The sequence below is a fragment of the Equus quagga genome, chromosome 3, assembly GCF_021613505.1.
Source record: "Equus quagga isolate Etosha38 chromosome 3, UCLA_HA_Equagga_1.0, whole genome shotgun sequence".
NCBI classification, from domain to species: Eukaryota; Metazoa; Chordata; class Mammalia; order Perissodactyla; family Equidae; genus Equus; species Equus quagga.
This window is the reverse complement of record NC_060269.1, coordinates 80,533,207-80,553,210: the sequence shown is the minus strand read 5'-3', so window position 1 is coordinate 80,553,210 and position 20,004 is coordinate 80,533,207. Positions and strand designations below refer to the sequence as shown.

Sequence of the window (20,004 nt, the reverse complement as noted above, 5' to 3'; positions counted from 1 at the left end):
GAGGGGGAATGTGTGGTGGTGTTTTGCTGTTTTTTTAAATCATGAGTTGTGATGTTACCTTTAATTTTAATCTACCACCACAAGGCTCTTCCTTGCCTCCTGTATTTCCTTCTGTGACTGAGAACTCTGCTTCCACCAATATCAGTATATTTACTAGTTTGCTCAATTATCCAACATACGTAAAATAGTTTCAGAATTGCTGTAATCATACCACTTGACCATTAAGCCCACTATGAGTTCAAAATTTGTTTATAAGTTTTATTTGTCTTTTAGATTGAGGGTATATGGTCAAAGTACTTGGATTAAATTTTTCTCTGTGTTATTCACTTGAACTATAGTTCAGTTCATTAATTTCTGTTTGTATTCCTTTTAGGGTTTTTCCTTTGTCCCTTTTTTAAAAAAAATTATTTTTATTTAAGATATTAAATATATAAATATTTAAGATATTAAAAAGATTCGAAAAATCAAAACTCTACATAGAGTATGAACTCATACATGTGCTGAGAGAAGTATTACTTTTGTTCCTTCTCCTTCCAGCCCCCACCCACCTCCCACCTCAGAACTAACCAGTTCCTTTGGTTTCTAGTAATAGTTTATTTTTCTTTCCTATGTCTCTTTTCTTCTTGTTTCTTATACAAAAGCACACTACGTTCATATATATGTATATACTTTTGTTCTTTATTTTTTTCCACTTAGCAGTATATGTATCCTGGAAATCATATCAGCTCATAGGAATCTTTATTCTTTTCTACAACTCCATAGTACTGCATTGTGTGAATGCTCCATAGTTAGAATCAGTACCTTTGCGTGGGCCATGGGCCATTTTGGTTATCAGGGTTTCTTAATCTTGACACTCTTGACGTTTTGGGCCAGATCATTCTTTGTTTGAGGAGCTGTCCTATACATCATAGTATGTTTGGCAGAATCGCTGACTTCTACCAGCTAGATGCCAGTAGCACCTCTCTAGTCAGGACTATCAAGAATGTCTCCAGACATCACCAGATGTCCTCTGGGGGCAAAACTGTTGCCCTTTTGAGAATCACTGATAGAGGTAATAGTCAGAAACTCTGGCAGTTGATGAAATCTCCCAGGAAGCATTAATAGACAAAAAGGAGCTGAAGATAGAATCCTAGTAACACTGGCAATTCAAGAAGGTAAACAAAGGAAGAAAAGCCTCCTGTAGAGATTAAGGTCAGGCTGAGAGGTAAAGGGAAGATCAGAAGTAATAATGCTGCAGAACCATGGGGTGATGGTGGGGGTGGGACAAGACTTTTAAAGAGCAACAGTGTATGGGACCGCAGAGGAATAGGTAACCAACGAAAGGTTTTTATCACAGTCAGCATTTTAGAGAATATTATTGCCCTTAGTGAGAACAATTTCACCAAAGCAGTAGGGCAGAAGATATAAAAAGTGAGTTGAGAACTGTATAGGAAATGAGGAAGTAGAAAATCAGTCTTAAAAAATTTGTGAAGGAGACGAGAATTTGTTTATTTCACTGCTGTGTCCATAGTCCCTAGAACTCCTGGCACATTGAATTAATGAAATCCTGAGCACATCGGAGACTTGGGAGGAAGAGCTTAAGGAGAGAGACAAGATTTGGGAGAGAAGATAGTAGATAGTTAAAGCAGGATCCTGTAGGAAGCAGAAAGGGCTAGAATCCCTGAGCACTGAGAGGAGACTTCACCTTCAGCGAAAGGGAACAACTTTATCTGAGACCAGGTAAAAGAACGCGAAGTGGGCAATCTTGTTCTTGTGGATTTTTTCTTTTATTTTTAAAGCTTAAGGCATATAAGAAAATGAAAGAATATATAACGAACACCTACATACCTACCACCTAGATTTAACAGTTGTTAACATTCTTCCTTGTTTGTTTCATTGTTTCATCTATTATTATTATTAGCTGAAGTATTTTAAAGTAAATTATAGACATCCCAACATTTCTCTCCTTAATACTTGGTTATACACCCCGCTACTCCCCCAAAAACACTATTGTTATCAATGAAAAATTCTCTAAATCATGTGATTCCCAGTTTATATTCTCATTTCATGTGTGTCGTAGCTTGTCGTTCAAACTAGGATCCAAAACAAGGAACATCCATTGCATTTGGACGTTACAACTCTCAACTCCCTTGATCTTGAGAAGTCCACTTGCCTCCTCTCCTCTCCTTTAAGGATTGCAACTTTTTGAAGAGACTAAGTCTCAGAGAAAATAGATTTTTCTGATTGTTTCCTCATGATGGTATTGAATGTATTTCTCTGTCACTTGTATTTCCTGTGACCTGTTACATTAAATCCCAAGGTATGATAAGATTCATGGCCAATGTTAATACTTACGTCAAGAGGCATCTGAGCTTGATCGTGAGTCTGATCACTAGGTTAAAGTTGTCATGGCCAGAAGAGTAAGGACCTTTAAAGTGGTTATCCAGGGCAGAAATTGTAAATGGATTCCAACCTCAATGCTTTTTATTTTCTCAGTGAACTAACAGGCAAAATTAGGTAAGGAGCATGAACGGAGTGAGGTGGAGTGAAAATTCAGAGTTGAGCACATCAGGAATGAGAAGTCTGGGTGTAATGGAAAGGGAGCACATATAATTGTCTTCCCTAATATTGAAGGACAAGCAGAGTGATAAAAGAAGAGATTTATTTTATTTTGTTACTTTAGAGCATTCTTAGATAAAGATTCAAGAAGTCAGCCTAGAATCTTGTTCAAATGCATATTCCTGATCCTTGGGAACCTGCTTTTAAATGTTTTCAGGGGATTCTTAGGCATAACCAGTGCCCTAACAGGGACAACTGAACTAACATGAATGGGTATAGAGAAGTTACTAAAATACAGATTCTGGATCTGTGTCTAAGAGAGCTGTCCAAAAATAGAATTAGCTGTATAACAAAGTCTGCATTATCTGACAGTAGGAATATACTTAACTATGTTCTCACCTTGCTTGCTTTCTCTGATCTTTATACCTTCGTCCCGTTTGTTACACTTCTACTTTCTCATCTCCATAATACCTACCATGGTAGAAAACCAAAATTTCAAAATGAGATTTTTCTGTTTGGGAGATAGAGGAGTAAGATTTGGCACAAAATGTCTTTTTCTCTAGGATAAACACAAAAACTGAAATGGAATGAGGTTGAAGTTAGTTGTTGTAGAATAAAGCCTCATATGGAATAAATGCTCCCTATCTACTAAAGAAATGTTTTGTTCCTGGCAGAGATTCTGATATTGAATCAGACCATTGCAATTGTAACATTTAGATTCTGATCACCTAGGTAGGCTGTGAAAATTCTTTTATCTTTGTTTTAGTGTAGGCTTCATAATTTCTCAGGAGCAACATGACAACACTCATGTTTTATGCAGAGTACAGGTGAAAAAAAAGGAGTAGGAAAGAGAAGGTGGGCATGCAATAAATGTGTGTGGATCGTAACAAAACAAATGCCAGGTATTTTGTTGTTCTTTTCCATCCCAGCCCAGGTAACTTGAGATATTTTCAAAGTATGCCGACTTTCGGAATGTAGATTTATATACCTAACAATACTGAAATGAAAAACGTTGTTTTAATTTTTGATAGGTATGGACTGCATTTAATATAGAAAATAACTGCAGATATGCTGTATTATATGTGCACATGTGTTCATTTATAATAAAATAGCATTAGTAAAACATTAAAATATTGTTTTTTTCTCTGAAAATATTTTTAGTTCTGAACCTTCTGAAGATGAAGAGTCCCAAGGCCTTCCTGCCATGGCAGGTAGAAATAATAATGATATTTCAGAATTGGAAGACCTTTCGGAATTGGAAGACCTTAAAGATGCTAAGCTTCAGACCTTGAAGGAGCTTTTTCCACAAAGAAGTGACAGTGATTTGCTTAAGGTTATACCCTTTGATAGTAATTGGTTATTATATCTGTAATAATAGAAATCTCTCCTGTATCCAGTGCTGTATTTAGTGCATAGTCATTTTTCAAAAGATATCTTATGTTTGAAGATAATTATTAACTTTTATGTAATAGTAAGGTAAATGCCAGAGATTTAGTTGGTGAGAGTCAACTGGTTAATAGGTGAGGTTCATTCACCTATAAATAATGTAATAATTTGAGCTTCCCTCAATAGCTCACATAGATTTTGAATTTTTTTATGTTTGAGTGGTTCTAAAATTGGGACAAATCCCTCTCCTATCTCCCACTAGAAACTCTCAGAAATGTCAAGAGGTTTTTGTTTTGTTTTTCATAATGACAAGGGGTTGCTGTTGACGTTTAGCGCTGTGGGACCAGGGATGTAAACACCCTGCAATACTGAGGCAGTCTTGCATACCAAGAGAATTTTCCTGCCAAGAGCACCCTTGCTGAGAAACGTTGATTGGACTATAGAAACAAAATTAAGTCATTGTGGTTGGACCGTAATAAATATCTCTTGTTATGAGAGTAAATAAAAATAAACCATTCAATTAAATTTTAAATAGAGAATAAATCTCTGAAGGTTAGTAATAGTTTATCCTTAACTCTGCCACTTACCAGTTGAATGATGTTAGGGGAATAGTTTAATTGATAAATACAGATCACGTTTGTATTTATCATCACTGCCACCATCCCCAGTTCCCCTCCCCTAATCTGAGTCTTAGCAGGTACCATGTCTTTATGGGCTAGGTAGGTGATTCTGAAAGGGTGGACACTGGCGTACCATATAGTGCCTGCTTTTCCTGAAAGGGCAGCTGCTCCTTAGCTTCAGCAGGACGTGGCCATGTGATATCAGTGATAGCCCATTTTTATCAGATATTCAGATTTTTCAAAAAAAGTGAAAAGCCTGGATTTTTATTTAGCGTTGATCATCCATTTAATACCTTTATTGGATATAATTTACATGCCACAAAGATCACCTATTTAAAGTGTTTAATTTACTGGCTTTTAGTATGTTTACAAAGTTGTGCAGTCAGCAGCATAATCTTAATTTGAAACGTTTTAATCATTCTGAAAAGAAGTCTTGTACCCATTAGCGGTCACTCCCCATTTCCCTTCCCAAGCCCTAGGCGACCACTAATCTCTGCCTTTATAGATTGGCCTATTCTGGACAATTTGTATAAATCAGATCATACAATATGTGACCTTTGGTGACTGGCTTCGTTCTCTTAACATATGATTTTGAAGTTAATCCATGTTGTATCAGTACTTTGTTACTTTTTATAGTAACTAAAGAAAGACAAAATCAAAAACACTGTTCAGGCCAAAAGAACATGTCTGAACCAAAGGTGGTCCTGGACCTGCTAGTTTGAATTCTAAGTGTAGATTAAATTCTTCCTATTCTCTGATATTTTTAACATGAATTTGTTTTTCCCAGATCATTTTGATCCCTTCTTTCTGTTAGCTAAATGAAACTTTAGTGGTCTCTTAAGTCTGCATTTTTCCCTACCAGCATGTTATATGCCTCCTGGGGTGATTTTTTTTTCCAGAAAAAGAAGGGAAGAAATGTAGCCACTAGTAGCAACACTTACAGTGTTGGAAAGAGCTTTCAACAGAATAAACGCGATGGAGTATTAAAATATTAAACATAAAGGAGCAAGTCTCAGTTTAAAAATATGTTAGCTTGATTGCCAATTTTTCGTGTAGTTCAAGGGGATTTATTTCCTGTAGAAATATTTATCTCTAATTATGTTGTTATAATGGCAAAATAGGATTGATACACAGACTTTGTATGTATGTTTCATTAATTAGTATCTGAAATTTTGGGAATTTAGCCTATCACTTGCTCAAAAGCAGAGTACTCTCTTGAAGTAATCTGGATTTCAAGTGATCCCCATCATTTCAAGAGACTTAAAGATGACATTTATGAATTACTCTACGAAGACTTTTAGACCCATATAAAAGAATTCGTAAGTTAACAAAATATAAATTTAGTCTTAGGCTTGATAAGAATGTCTTTTGGCTATTTTGAAAATGAGGGATTTTGAGGATCCAAGATTAGGAGAACTAGTGTAGAAGAGAGCACTCTCATTGGGTTTAAAGCTCTTTCATTGAATACAAAAATAGCTTATTTAAAAAAGTAAGATTTTTTAAAACAAGTAACTCATTGAAAATATAGGAAACTATAGCAAGAGAAAACTACAGGATGTTCACTTCCTTCTGAAATCCAAAATGTTATAGAACAATATAAAAAATGGCATACTGAAACTGTCAGTTATCTAAGTAATATATGAATATGTTCTTGAACAAATTCAAGCAATTCAGAAATAGAGTAACAATCAAAAGAGCCCTTTATCCCACTCATCTTAAGAAGTATTAGATTTTAAAAAATGTAGGATTGTGGCTTATTTTTTCAGAAATTAATACTGTAAATGTCTGTCAGTCTCTCATGTGCATGCATACACACATGGTGACTGGACACGTAAGTAGGAAGTTTGTAAGGCTTCAGTGCACAACCGTCTTGAATAGAGTGTACATATTTGACTATATTTTAATTTTTCCTTTATAGACATAAGTAAATCTGATACATTTTAAGATGCTTAGACAAATTCAGATTTTTTTTAGATAAACTAGGTTTTCTGAAAATGTATCATAGGACTTAATGAATTTAAACTAGGACATACGTATTCCTCTACCTTGTGTATATTTAATATTTTTGTTCTTAAATACAGTCATGTGCTGCATAGTGACTTTTTGGTCAACAACAGATACAACACTTACACGACGGTGGTCCCATAAGATTAGCACCATGTAGCCCAGGTGTATATAGCCTGTACCATCTGGGTTTGTGTAAGTACATTCTGTGATGTTCACACAATGGTGAAATTGGCTAACAACACCTCTCAGCCCATATCCCTGTTGTTAAGCGATGCGTGACTGTGTTTTGATAACTTTGTGAAATAATTCTTCTAGTGTTATTTTTTAAATGTTAATCTTTTCTCATTCTGTTAGTTGATTGAATCAACAAGCACTATGGATGGAGCAATTGCTGCTGCCTTGCTGATGTTTGGTGATGCAGGTATGTCTGACTTAGTTTCAAGACAAGTTGATATATTAGTTATATAATAATGAACATCTTCTCATTTTTAATATTGCTCTACAATTTACCCAGCTCCTTCATGAATTCTTAGAGGAGCCTTATGAGGTATTAATACCTTCAGGTTTTTTAGACGGTTGAGTTAAAGTTAACCTTAAGAAGATTAAGTGACTTACCTAAGGTCATACAGCTATTTGGGAACTGAATTTTCTGGGTTGATTTTTTTTCACCCCCATAAAAGAGGAGAGGTGGTTTTTCATTGTAATTTTATTTGTTTTCTGCAGATGAAATCTCTTATCAGTGAAGTTTTAGACGGCATATTTTCTTTCTTGTGTCCTTTCTAATTGCATTGTGGTTTTATTTACAGGTCTGCAAATCTGTGTCAGTAGGAACATAATGTCTTGTGGAAAGTCCTAGCTGGTAATCAGCATTCCTTCATTTAGTAAATATTTATGCTATGTTCCGGGCTTGAGATACAAAAATAAATGCACTCAAAGGAGCTTGCAATATAAAACCACCTCCAATTTTTTTAATAAATGCTATCTAGATTTTTTTTTCTCACTTGTACATACCAAACAAAAAATAACCTGTAATCACACTACAAAAAATGTATTTAAGGAATGAAAGCAAGCCCATATGCATTAACCACTTTTAAATTTGCTTTGTATAGCATTCTCCAACTTTTCCTATTCTTATACACAACATTATATAATACATACACATTAGGGTACAAAATGTAATTACAATGTTGATTTGGATTAAAAAAAATCATTTGATGATTTGTCACGGCAACCCATCAGTACAATCAGATATATCTAATTAAAAACAATGGCTCCATAACATTCCTCTGTGACTACCCATAGGATTACTTTATTATTTCTCTATTAATTTGCATTTGTTTGCATTATTTCTTATTCTAGTATTGAAATAAATAGCCTTATAAGTAAATCTTTATGTTAGTATTTCTGTAGGCTAAATGTCAAACTAGAATGCTAAATCATAGGGTATGCACATTTAAAATTTTAATATGTACTTCCATAGTACTTTTTTAAGCGTTGTGCCAATTTATGCTTTCATCAACAGTGTGTGAATAAATGCCCATTTCCCTAAGTGGATTTTTTCCAGCTTTTAAAATTTTTTTTGAAACTTAAAAATATATACAAAAATACAAAATAGTATAATATGTTCCCATTGGCCCATCCTCTCTCTTTAACAATTATCTACCTCATTTTTACCCCCACTAAGTAGATTATATTAGAGTAGATTCCAAAGATGATATTATTTCATTCACATGAAGTATTTTAATTCTAATTTTCTCCACTTTGAGCAAAGGAACAGTATTGTGTTGTGTGGTGTGTGGGAGCTGTCTACACAGAATGTTAAGATTCTTCCTTTTATTTACTAGCTGTGTGACCTTGGGCATTGTTACTTAACTCTTCTATGTGTCTGTTTCCTTAGAAGTAAAATAGTATGATAAAAGTACCAAACTCATAGGTTGTTGTGATCAAGTTAATGTGCAGTTCTCATGGTGCGTGATATATAGCAAGTACGTAGCGTGTGTTCGCGGTTATTTGTTCTGAAGGGACGTCTGATGATGAAGATGGTGCAGGAGAATGCTGCCCGTGTCTTCCTCATTACCATACCCTAGCGCTCGCTGTAAGTTCCTGAGGGAGGCTCATTAACATTTGCTGAGTTACAGAATGGCTAGAGACGTTTTACATATTCTTTCCTGTCCTCATATCTCAATATTCCATAATCTTTCCATTGAAAAATTTGTAGAATAACTTTACTCCACAGTAGTGTCTAATTTTGTTTCTCTTGAGCAATTTATGTCGTTCAACTTATTCATTAGTTTAACAAATAATTATTGTGCACCTACTGCTCAGTGCCAGATGCTACTTTAGGCACTGAGGATACGTAAGGAAACAAAATGGACAAAACCCTGCCCTCATGGAGTTTACACTCGCCGTTAAATTTGAACTTCAGCTGAGTTTTTTTCTTCTCATTCTTATACTGTACTTTGATATTATTTCTTTTTAAAAAAATGTTAAGTGGCAAATTACAAGGAAAGAGGATATCAGGGTTTTCTTGTTTTTTAAGTAAACTTCCATGCTTCCTCTTGGAATGGACAGGAAGTCATATCAGTCATTTTCATCGTTACACTTTTGAGGTAATGTATGGGATGACAGCTTTGTCTCACCAAAATAAGATAACCTTCAATATACTGTATCATCAGGATGAGAAGTATTTTTGATATATTAGCACAGTTTTCAACAAAAGGCCTTTTAAACACCTGTAAGAGTTCTTAGTTCCACAAATCATGATGTTGGACATTGTTTTTACCACAAATTATAATCTTTTATAGACAGTATCATCCTGCATATTAAAGAATAAGGGTGTCTTTTATGCATTGTCTTCTGAAAGTTTTCATTTATGAATACTAAGTTATAAAAACAAAAAATATATATCCAAAGTTTTAACCCTACTTTAAAAGGTAAAAATAGAATTTATTGATCTTGCCAGGAGTTTCTATAGCTATTTCTTCCACTTCTCTATATCTGTATGAGTAGTCAAAACATTTTTATGTGACTGTCATCTTGTTATATCTACTGTTTTGTAACCTTTTCATTTATTAGAAACATCTTTCCAGGGTCGGCCCAGTGGCGCAGCGGTTAAGTTCGCACATTCCTCTTCTTGGTGGCCTGGGGTTCGCTGGTTCGGATGCCGGGTGCAGACAGGGCACCACTTGGCACCCCATGCTGTGGCAGGCGTCCCACATATAAAGTAGAGGAAGATGGGCAGGGATGTTAGTTCAGGGCCAGGCTTCCTCAGCAAAAAGAGGAGGACTGGCAGTAGTGAGCTCAGGGCTAATCTTCCTCAGAAAAAAGAGACATCTTTCCATGTTATTTTATTTTTAAAAGTATACCTTTGGGGCTGGCCCAGTGGCGTAGTGGTTAAGTTTGAATGCTCTGCTTCAGCAGCATGGGTTCACAGGTTCAGATCCCAGGTGCAGACCCAGCACCATTTATCGAGCCATGCTGTGGCGGCATCCCACATAAAATAGAGGAAGATTGTCACATGTGTTAGCTCAGTGACAGTCTTCCTCAAGCAAAAAAAGAAGAGGAAGAATGCCACCAGATGTTAGCTCAGGGCCAGTCTTCCTCACGAAAAAAAGGAGGAAAGAAAAGTCTGCCTGAGTCTTTGTAACCGTGGCATTTATGTTTGTATCCTAATTTATGTAATATCTTATTGATGGGTATTTAGACACTTTGGTAGAATTTTGTATGTATGCAAAGTGATAGAAAATGCACACATTTTATGTCAGTTTTGTGGAATAAATTTCTAGAAATTTATTTCTAAGGATTTTTTTTTTTTTGGCGAAGATTAGCCCTGAGCTAACATCTGCTGTCAATCCTCCTCTTTTTGCTGAGGAAGACTGGCCCTGAGCTAACATCCGTGCCCATCTTCCTGTACTTTATATGTGGGATGCCTACCACAGCATGGCTTGCCAAGTGATGCCATGTCTGCACCTGGGATCCAAACCAGCAAACCCCGGGTCGCTGAAGTGGAACGTGCGCACTTAACCGCTGTGCCACCAGGTCAGCCCCAGGAATTGTTGGACTTAAAAATATATGCATCTAAAATTCTGAGATGTATTATTTAGATTGCCTTCCAGAAAAGCTATGACAATTCATAATGTTTAAAAGTGCCTGTTTGCCCACAGTCTGCTTGGACTGTCCATTCACTGCTCTTTACTCTTAGGGGGAAAAAAAAAACTGCTATATTTTATTATTTAATTAATTAATGAGGTTAAGCATCTTTTCAGTTTTTTTCCTGTTGAACTGCCTACTTGTGTTCTTTTTTCATATTTTCTTTAATTTCATGTTTTATTTTTCATTTTTGACTATTGTATTTAGGTGAAATTTATTTTTATCTGGAGTGTGAGATACATCCCTAACTTAGTTTTTTTTTCCCCCTGAAATTGATGATGGGGATTCCCAATAAAAGATGAGAATTTGTGAAATACATAATTTAGAAGTGATTTAGTGTAGAATATTAACTTGTTTTCTTTAGATATATGCAAAATTTTTAATTAATAATTATAAATAGAATAGATTTAGATGTAGATAACTGAGCCTTGTGTGCTCTTATGTAGCCTTTTGTACTAAAATTTTAGTTGTACATTTTCTCCCACATTTATTTGCAGATTTTTGCCTTGTAGCCATTTCATATATGTGTGAAGATTTGATGACATAATATTAACAAAACAAAAACCATGTATAAGCAGATAACTAAAAATCGAGAGTTTTTTATTGACAAAGCAAAGCTCTTGTTCCTTTTAGGAAAGAATTAAACATGGCTTGGTGACATGGCATAAATCTTCTAGTTTGAAGCTTTTCTCAGACTTATTTACGAGCAGTACTCACCTGTCCTCAGCAAATAGATAGGTGATGATGGGATGGTGCTGATCATATAGGTGATGATGGAATGGTGCTTATATTTAGCCCTTTTTAAAGCAGATGCTGGAAATTAGTTGGCATATGTAGAATGAACATTTACTTTATGAAGTAAATTGGGAGAAAAAAATTTAAGCATTCATACTAACGTGTAATTACTATAAAATATTAATGGCATTTAATTTCATTATAGCCATATTATGAAATTTTTAGGCTTACAACTTAAAAGGTGTCATGTTTGTATTCATTTTGAATATTGTATTTCTACACATTTTATTTCTAATTGCATAGAGGACTAATATAATTAATACTGAAATCTGAAACCATTATAAGCTTTAGCAGATGCTTTCTTTTTGGGGGGGAAGAAAATAATTATGTATTATCTACTTATATGCCAACTACATTCTTATTTATTGTGTCTTTTAATTATCACAAGATGTCTGTGAAATAGCTGTCATTATTCAGAATTTTACAGATGAATATATTAGGGCTTAGATAGATAATTCTGCTAAAGTCACACACTAAGTGATGGTGCTTGGATTCAAACCCATGAGGTTTTGATCCTGCGATCTCAGTCACTTTGAATTGTAGCACGTTGCCTCATTCATTACTTTGAGTGTGAAAGCACACACCACCAGGCAGAGGTGACCTTTTCCTTTACCATTTAGATCTTACGTATTCTGGTAACTTTTTTTTGCATTTGGACTTATTTTTTATTCTTTTTTTCAGGTGTACATCATTATATTTCAGTTTCTGTATACATTACGTCATGTTCACCACCTAAAAACTAATTGCCATCCATCACCATATACATATAGCAGATGCTTTCATACTAGCACAGCAATATATCTCTGGAATTTGCTCTCTGAAAGTGAAAGTATTTAAGAAATAGATAAATGTGTACAAAGTATAAATATGTTACATAACTGCTTAAGATCATGTAAATTGAGTTTTTCTTTCAGCCGTGACAGAATATGCAAATTTCCTATTGCCGTTGTACTCTCTTATTTTTAGGTTAAGAGCGTGACTTGCTTGAGCTCTCAATATCTCGGTTCCTCCTCATTTAGAAAATGAGAATATTACCTACTTTGTAGGTTCGTTGTAGAATCTAAATGAAACAACAGTTAAAAACGCCTTCTGCAAAGCCTGGTCCATAGTAGACACAATGATTGGCGTCAGTAATGTATTCAGATAACCACAGTGATGGGGCTCTGCTTTTTCACTGCTGAATGCTCAGTCACTGGGCAGAACCCCTTCCTCCCAGTGTTGTTCTGTAAAATTACTAGTCAGTTTAGAGATGTATATTTTCAGCATTGAATAATGTGATGGTTTACAAATACGTTTTTACGGTGATTTCTACTTTTGAAAGACTGAAAAAGAGTCTCTGTTCACTTTTTCTTCAATTCACTTGACATTTATTGAGTATATGTGACATGTAGAGGAAATGACATTGGGCTTGATGTCAAGAGAACTGTCTACAGATGTACTCATTATAACATTCTGCCTTTGTATTGCATTAATGATTCTTATGATATCTGTGCAAACATTGAGTGTCCTCCTCTGTTTTAGAAGGTGGTGGACCCAGGAAAAGAAAATTATCTTCTTCTTCAGAGCCGTATGAGGAAGATGAATTTAATGATGATCAATCTATAAAAAAGAAAAGACTGGATCATGTAAGTTACATTTGACTTGTGGTATCAAAATTAGCTGGGAAGCACAGAATATGTTGAGTCTGGATATCAGACCTGAAAATACACCTAAATGAATCAGTCTTCTCTCTCACAGCTAAGCCAGAAAATTGATGTTTGCATTTCATTTGTGACTGTTTTTGCTTTCTTTTAAATTTGTCCAGTATTAATTGCTTATCTCTGAGTTATAAAATTAATTTAAAAAAATATTCTAGGGGCTGGCCCAGTGGCGTAGTGGTTAAGTTCACACGTTCTGCTTCGGCGGCCCGGGGTTCGCCAGTTCGGATCCCAGGTGCAGACATGGCATCACTTGGCAAGCCGTGCTGTGGCAGGCATCCCACATATAAAATAGAGGAAGATGGGCATGGATGTTAGCTCAGGGCTAATCTTCCTAAAAAAAAAAAAAAAAAATTTCTAGTGGTATGGTAAAATAACTTAGGAAAATATACTTTTAAATTTTATTTCATAAAAGTTATAGATATATATATATATGAGTGTACAACACTTATGAAAAATAACTGTTAACTGCCACCAGCACCATTTCCTCCTCCCCGGTGGCGACTACTTATACCTCTTCTAAATGACTTCTTTGACATTTATCTGCTTATCTACAAATAATAGTGGTTGTGCTCTTATGAATGACTTTAGTTTTCCATTAACTTTTTTACTTTATAAATAGAAATACTAAGAGGCCTCGCAGTGAATCTGGACACAGTCCTCCCTGTCTGCAGTCATGACAACACAGCTTCTTCTGGGTCATCAAAATCAGTCACCCCAGCCAGCACAGTAACCTCCTTCTTTGCCTGTGATTTAGTGACATAAGAAGCCCTCAATAGTCAGGTGGCAATCTCTACCCTAATTGAATGGGGATAGTTGTGACCCCCCACGGAAGCACTCTTCCCTTGGGAGCTAATGTTGAAGGGAAGTAAAAATTCTGTGAGTGGGTCTTTAGGTATGAGGAATAGCTGTGATGGAAGATACTGGGCCTGTGTTTTAGTACAGACCTGTGTATAATGGCTGTGGGAAAAAGTGCATTATATTGACTGCTGATTCATAACTTTTGCTTTGCTTGTGAACAGCAAAGCTTGTGAACATCCTGTTGAACAGCACATTAGCCTTGTAGGATGCTATCAACAAGTGTACGTTCTGAATTTTCAGAGTGATACCACTGTTTTGTAAGCCATCTGCTTCTAGGTGTTGAGGCACATGGTGAGATCAGTGAATTCCATGAACATGGATCCATTGATGTACTTTTCTTCCAGTGAAATTAGCTCCCTGGTCAGAAACACTGTTGTGTCACAATGTACTGGGACTGTGAATTTGGCTTTCCTTGTATCTGTAGATGAGGTATTAGTTTCCTAAGACTACCATAACAAAGTACCACAAACTGGGGGGCTTCAACAGCAGACATATATTGTCTCACAGTTCTGGAGGATAGAAGACCAAGATCAAGGTGGCGGTCACATGGTTAGTTCTTTCTGAGGGGTGTTCCATCCTGCTGTCCTAGATTCTAATGGTTTCTGGCAATCTTTGGTGTTCCTTGATTTGTAGATCTCTGCCTTCATCTTCACATTGTGTACTTCCTGTGTGCTTCTCTATCTCTGAATTTCCTCTTTTGGGGCCGGCCCCATGGCCAAGTTGTTAAGTTCACATGCTCTGCTTCGGCAGCACAGGCTTTCACCGGTTCACATCCTGGATGTGGACATGGCACCGCTCATCAGGCCATGCTGAGGCAGCGTCCCACATGCCACAACTAAAAGGACCCACAGCTAAAAAATATGCAGCTATGTACTGGGGGGATTTGGGGAGAAAAAAGCAGAAGAAAAAAAAAGATTGGCAACAGTTGTTAGCTCAGATGCCAATCTTTAAAAAGAAAATTTTCTCTTTTTATAAGGACACTAGTCATTAGATTAGGGCCCACCCTAATCACCTCACTTTAACTTGATTACCTCAGTAAAGACCCTGTCTTCAAATAAGGTCACATTCTGAGGTACTAAGCATTATTCAACATGAATTTTGGAGGGACACAGTTCAACCCGTAACCGGTGTTGCCAAAAGCAAGTGGGTAGGGAAAAGTAATTTGTACTCAGAGTAGGTTTCTATTACTGTCTCTTCCACAATGAAAGGAATCCAGTGTAATCAACTTGCCAGCACACAGTTGACTGAATCTCCCAAGGAATGGTGCTGTCATGGGAACTCATTGTCGCCCTGTGCTCTTGGCAGGTCAAATATTCACCAGTTGCGATAGCCACATAAGTCTTGGTGTGGGACAGTGATATTTTGTTGATCTGCCTGCTTAACCTCAGTCCCTGTTGCCATGGGCATTTATTATAGACCATTGAGCAAGCATCCGAGTGGCTACGGTCTTATTGGTGTTCACAGAATGAATCATCTCGTCCACATGATTCGTAAAAACTTCCTCTACAATAGACACCCTTTGCTGAGCAGTCACATTGAACACTGTTATCCTTGCCTTCTGTTCTCGGAAAAACTTACGAGAAGTTCAGCAATGCATCTCTTCCTCAGACTTGTAGTCATTGATCTTCCATTCTTGTTCTTCTCCTTAGCTATTCTCTATGATATATCGTTGATCTGTACCTCTGGCCATCTCCTTCTATACAAAATTGACAAAGTTGTGCACAGGGCTACTGTCTTAAATGTGATTATATTATAGCAGTTGTTCATTTTCAGCTGGTTCTAACAATTAGGTAAACCTTTTGTAAACAAGTTCAGATTTTTCGCCTGCTTTATCTGATCATAAAGAAGTCCCCATAGTGCCTTAGATATTGGTTGAAGGAGGGGCATCAGCAAAGCAGAAGTAAGTCCCGTGGGAGTTACTTCTGCACATGCAACTTATTGGAGCTTCATGCACCTGCTCAAGTCCAGTCTCAAATATACTCCACTTGTTGATGGGTGGCTGCTGCTCATGCTGTTTTAGGCTTGGTGGATAAGATACCCAGATCACGTAACAGCTCGTGTCTCATGGTCACTTGATGTCCCATGGCCCATCATTCTGGTCCTCTCAGAACCCCCTATCAAGCCAACAGTTGTTTCACAAAAATGGATCAGTCTGTTCTTTTTTAAAAAGGTGAATTTGTTCCAGTGCGGTAATTATGTTAGAAAACAGAGTGTATCCTGAATTTTGTGTTGTCTAGGTACAAGTTTGTCTATGAGAAATGCTAGGTGAACACAGAGAACTGCACCTAGCTTAACTGGCCACATAGGAATACAACACACATACCTCAGACATCTGCTGGCCGGGTCAGTTCACCACGTTTGTTATCCCACAAGATTGTGTTTTGTTATTCTTTCACATTTGTGAACTTTTCTGTTTGAAAAAAGCACTCATTCAGCCTCCCAATCATATGTAAGCATTCTCATTCAAAAATACCAAACAGTAGATATGAAAGGAAAGTTTTAGGTGTTGAGGGGAGGCTTGAAACAAACATTTGGAAAGAAATGAGAACATGAGATACATATACCTTGAGCAGCAGGCGTAGAGGAATCCACACTGTGGACCATTAGAGACAGTGCTACAAAAATAAAATATATAGCTGGGTCATCTTCAAATGCTGTGAAGTCAGTGAGAACGGTCATAAAGAAATAGAAGGAGGGCCAGCCCTGTGGCCACGTGGTGAAAGTTCTGCGTTCTCTGCTTCAGCAGCCCAGGTTTATGGGTTTGGATCCCGGGTGAGGACCTGCTCTACTCATCAGCCATGCTGTGGAGGCATCCCACATACACAACATAGAGGAAGTTTGGCACAGATGTTAGCTCAGGGCTAATCTTCCTCACCAAAAAAAATAGAAAAGGAAAGACTTGAGCATTTGAATTAAAGACCAGAGAGTGAAAAAATCAGAAACAACCTTTTTCATGTGGATCTCTATATCTGTATACAAAGACCTTAAACAGAAATCAATCCTGGAAAGCTTACCCTCTTTTAGTGCCGGTAATGGTTGCGTTAGTGGTTTCAAACAATGCTGTAAATTCCTAAGCCATCAACTGTCACATGAAGCTATGAGTGCAGATGGGAAAGCTGCAGAAGAATTTTCCAGCGGTGGTAAGAAGCAAACTGAAGAAGGCGGCCACACACTGAATTAAATTCTCAGTCTTGATGGAACAAGTATCTGTTATGAATGCATGCATCAAAAGACTCAGATCTGAAAGACAGAAAACACTCTAGGTAGGATATAAGGGTTTGAAAGGTAGCGGCATTGTCATGTTCAGCACCAGTGCCAGGAAGAGGCTTGGAGCTGAAGCCACTGGAGTTTATCACTTACCAAACTGAGCCTTTTAAAAGAAATTCTTAGTCAGCCTTGGAGTTCGCTACAGGTATAGCAAAAATGGATGGCCTGCCCAAATCTGCACTGATGTTGTTACTTAATTCTTCTCTGTTGTAGAGGGTTATTGGAAAAAAAACCCTATGTGTTTTTCCATAAAACTTAGCTTTTAAAATTCTCATAATTCATCAAGCCTAGCCCTCTATAAAAGCTAAACCCAAACTTTTTCTTCCCTTTTTTTCCTTTTTTTCCCTTGAAAACCACCTTTGCAGACAGCCCCTTGATAAAAAGGTGATAGTAGTATTTATGGCTTACTGTTGAAAGTGGCCATTTAAGGTGCTCATTGCTGTTATTGAAGGTGAGGATGCCAATACAGTTACGGAATTTTGGGAGAGATTTAACATTGGAATGGCTGTTGCTGCCACTGCAGAAGCCTGGAGTGATAGGACCAGAGCGCTTGCGTTGTGTATCATGGAAAATTCCTCTTGATGTGTAGTTTTGAAGGATGTGATCCTTCAGAGAAACTTTTGAAAATCAAAACAAGATGTGTTGATTTAGGAGAACAGGTTGGATTTGAGGAGGTAGAAAATGAAGATGTTGAAGAGCTTCTAGGGTCCCAACCTGATGATCTAACCGCAGAAGACTTGGAACAGTTTGCTGCTCATGGCCATATGGATGTAGATGATGATGGTGGCTGGTAATCATCAAAAGGCTATATTGTGACAGATTAATACATCAAGTTATCAATTTTTTGTTTGTTTGTTTTGTGGAAGATTAGCCCTGAGCTAACTTCTGCTGCCAATCCTCCTCTTTTTTGCTGAGGAAGACTGGCCCTGAGCTAACATCCGTGCTCATCTTCCTCCACTTTATATGTGGGACGCCCACCACAGCATGGCTTGCCACACAGTGCCATGTCCGTACCTGGGATCCAAACCGGCAAACCCCGGGCCACTGAAGCGGAATGTGCAAACTTAACTGCTTCGCCACCAGGCCGGCCCCCAAGTTATCAGTTTTTTAAGTGTTATTGACAATAGTTGTACTGGTTTGGAAATAATGGCTTTAATGCTGAACGTAGTAGGAGAGTCATGTGTGGCATCCAGATGAATTTGGAACTGTACAGGTAGCTTTAGTATGAAAGGAGGAGAGTAGCAAAGCTGCAGAAATTTATTTATTTGTTTATTTTTAAATTTATTATTGATATTTTCAGCCAGTACAGCAAAGATAACACAAGGACAATGAGCCATGCCTTTCTACAGCTGGTGCTAACATTTTTTTTTGGTGAGGAAGATTGGCCCTGAACTAACATCTGTACCAGTCTTCCTCCACTTTGTATGTGGGATGCTGCTGCAGCATGACTTGACAAGTGGTATGTAGGTTCATGCTCAGGATTTGAACCAGTGAACCCCGGGCCACTAAATCAGAACGTGTGAACTTAACCACTGTGCCACCGGTCTGGCCCCTTGTGTATTTTCTTAATCATTTAATGTGTGTAAAATTATTCTACCCTTTTGTAAGATTCCTTTCTCTTTTTTTAATGTGTTGCTGGTTTTTTTGAATGTTGTGCCTCTACGATGATTTTTCTCACTGTAGTTTTCATTTTTATGATTTTGCACAGCATAGTAAATTTTAGAAATGTGTTTGTCTAATACGCATTTGTCTAAGAGCAGGACAGACTATAGTTGTCAGCAGAAGAGGACATGACCTTTCTTCAAAACCTGATCTCTGCTGTGATTTCTCCTCTTGGGGCTTGCCAGAGATTTCATACAGCATCTTTATTGGCCACAGATTCTTTGAGAATCATTGCATCTGCTTTCTGGTCACAAAACCCAGTTGGCACAACACCTCGTACTGCACCCTGGACCTCCTCCAGAGCTTTTTCTTAATCTGGGCCCCATTCATAACTGACAGTTTTTGTTTTGTTTTGTTTTCTTTTTTTTTTAAAGATTGGCACCTGAGCTAACTGTTGCTGATCTTCTTTTTTTATCTTTTCTCCTTCTCCCCAAAGCCGGTACATAGTTGTGTATTCTAGTTGTGGGTTCTTCTAGTTGTGCTTTGTGAGACGCCACCTCAGCATGGCCTGATGAGTGGTGCCATGTCCACACCCAGGATCCAAACCTGTGAAACCCTAGGCCTCCGAAGCAGAGTACATGAACTCAATGACTTGGCCACGGGGCCAGCCCCCGTAACTGTCAGTTTTAAAGATGACTTTGTGAACACATGAGAGCAGTACACACCGTAATGAGGTATACCTTCCCTCCAGTGTTCGATGAGGCCCACCAAGTGTTGTCCTTCTTTCTTAGAGGCAGATAACGTGAAGCCATTTGGCCTTTGTGTTTTCAGAGCAGAATTTGCAACAAGCTCCAGATAGGACCCCCATGAAATTCATGGAAGTGGTGGCAGAATTTGAGGATGGTTATTTCCTACTCTTTGGCATGCATATATCTATGTAAAATATCAACTGCTTCCTGCTCATCAAGTCCAGTCAGTGTGTTGTCTTCGGTGTAGAGGATCAAAGTGATATTCCGTGGACTGTACAAAACTGTCAAAGTCCTTGAGTACTATATTATGAAAGAAAGCAGGAGAGTCACCAC

The 20,004-nt window shown here is 37.4% G+C and overlaps 1 protein-coding gene across 3 annotated transcripts in view; it reads left to right on the top strand.

Annotated features, from left to right (window-relative positions):
• The window catches only part of SMARCAD1 (SWI/SNF-related, matrix-associated actin-dependent regulator of chromatin, subfamily a, containing DEAD/H box 1), a 79,281-nt gene that overhangs the window by 20,321 nt on the left and 38,956 nt on the right, over positions 1 to 20,004 (top strand). For 2 of the 3 annotated variants that reach the window (XM_046656835.1, XM_046656834.1), the window contains exons 4-6: positions 3,700 to 3,871; positions 6,906 to 6,972; positions 13,017 to 13,120. In XM_046656835.1, the coding sequence (XP_046512791.1) occupies positions 3,700 to 3,871; positions 6,906 to 6,972; positions 13,017 to 13,120 (343 nt within the window). The remainder of the gene's footprint in view (positions 1 to 3,699; positions 3,872 to 6,905; positions 6,973 to 13,016; positions 13,121 to 20,004) is intronic. The other variant, XM_046656836.1, reaches the window with a different exon arrangement.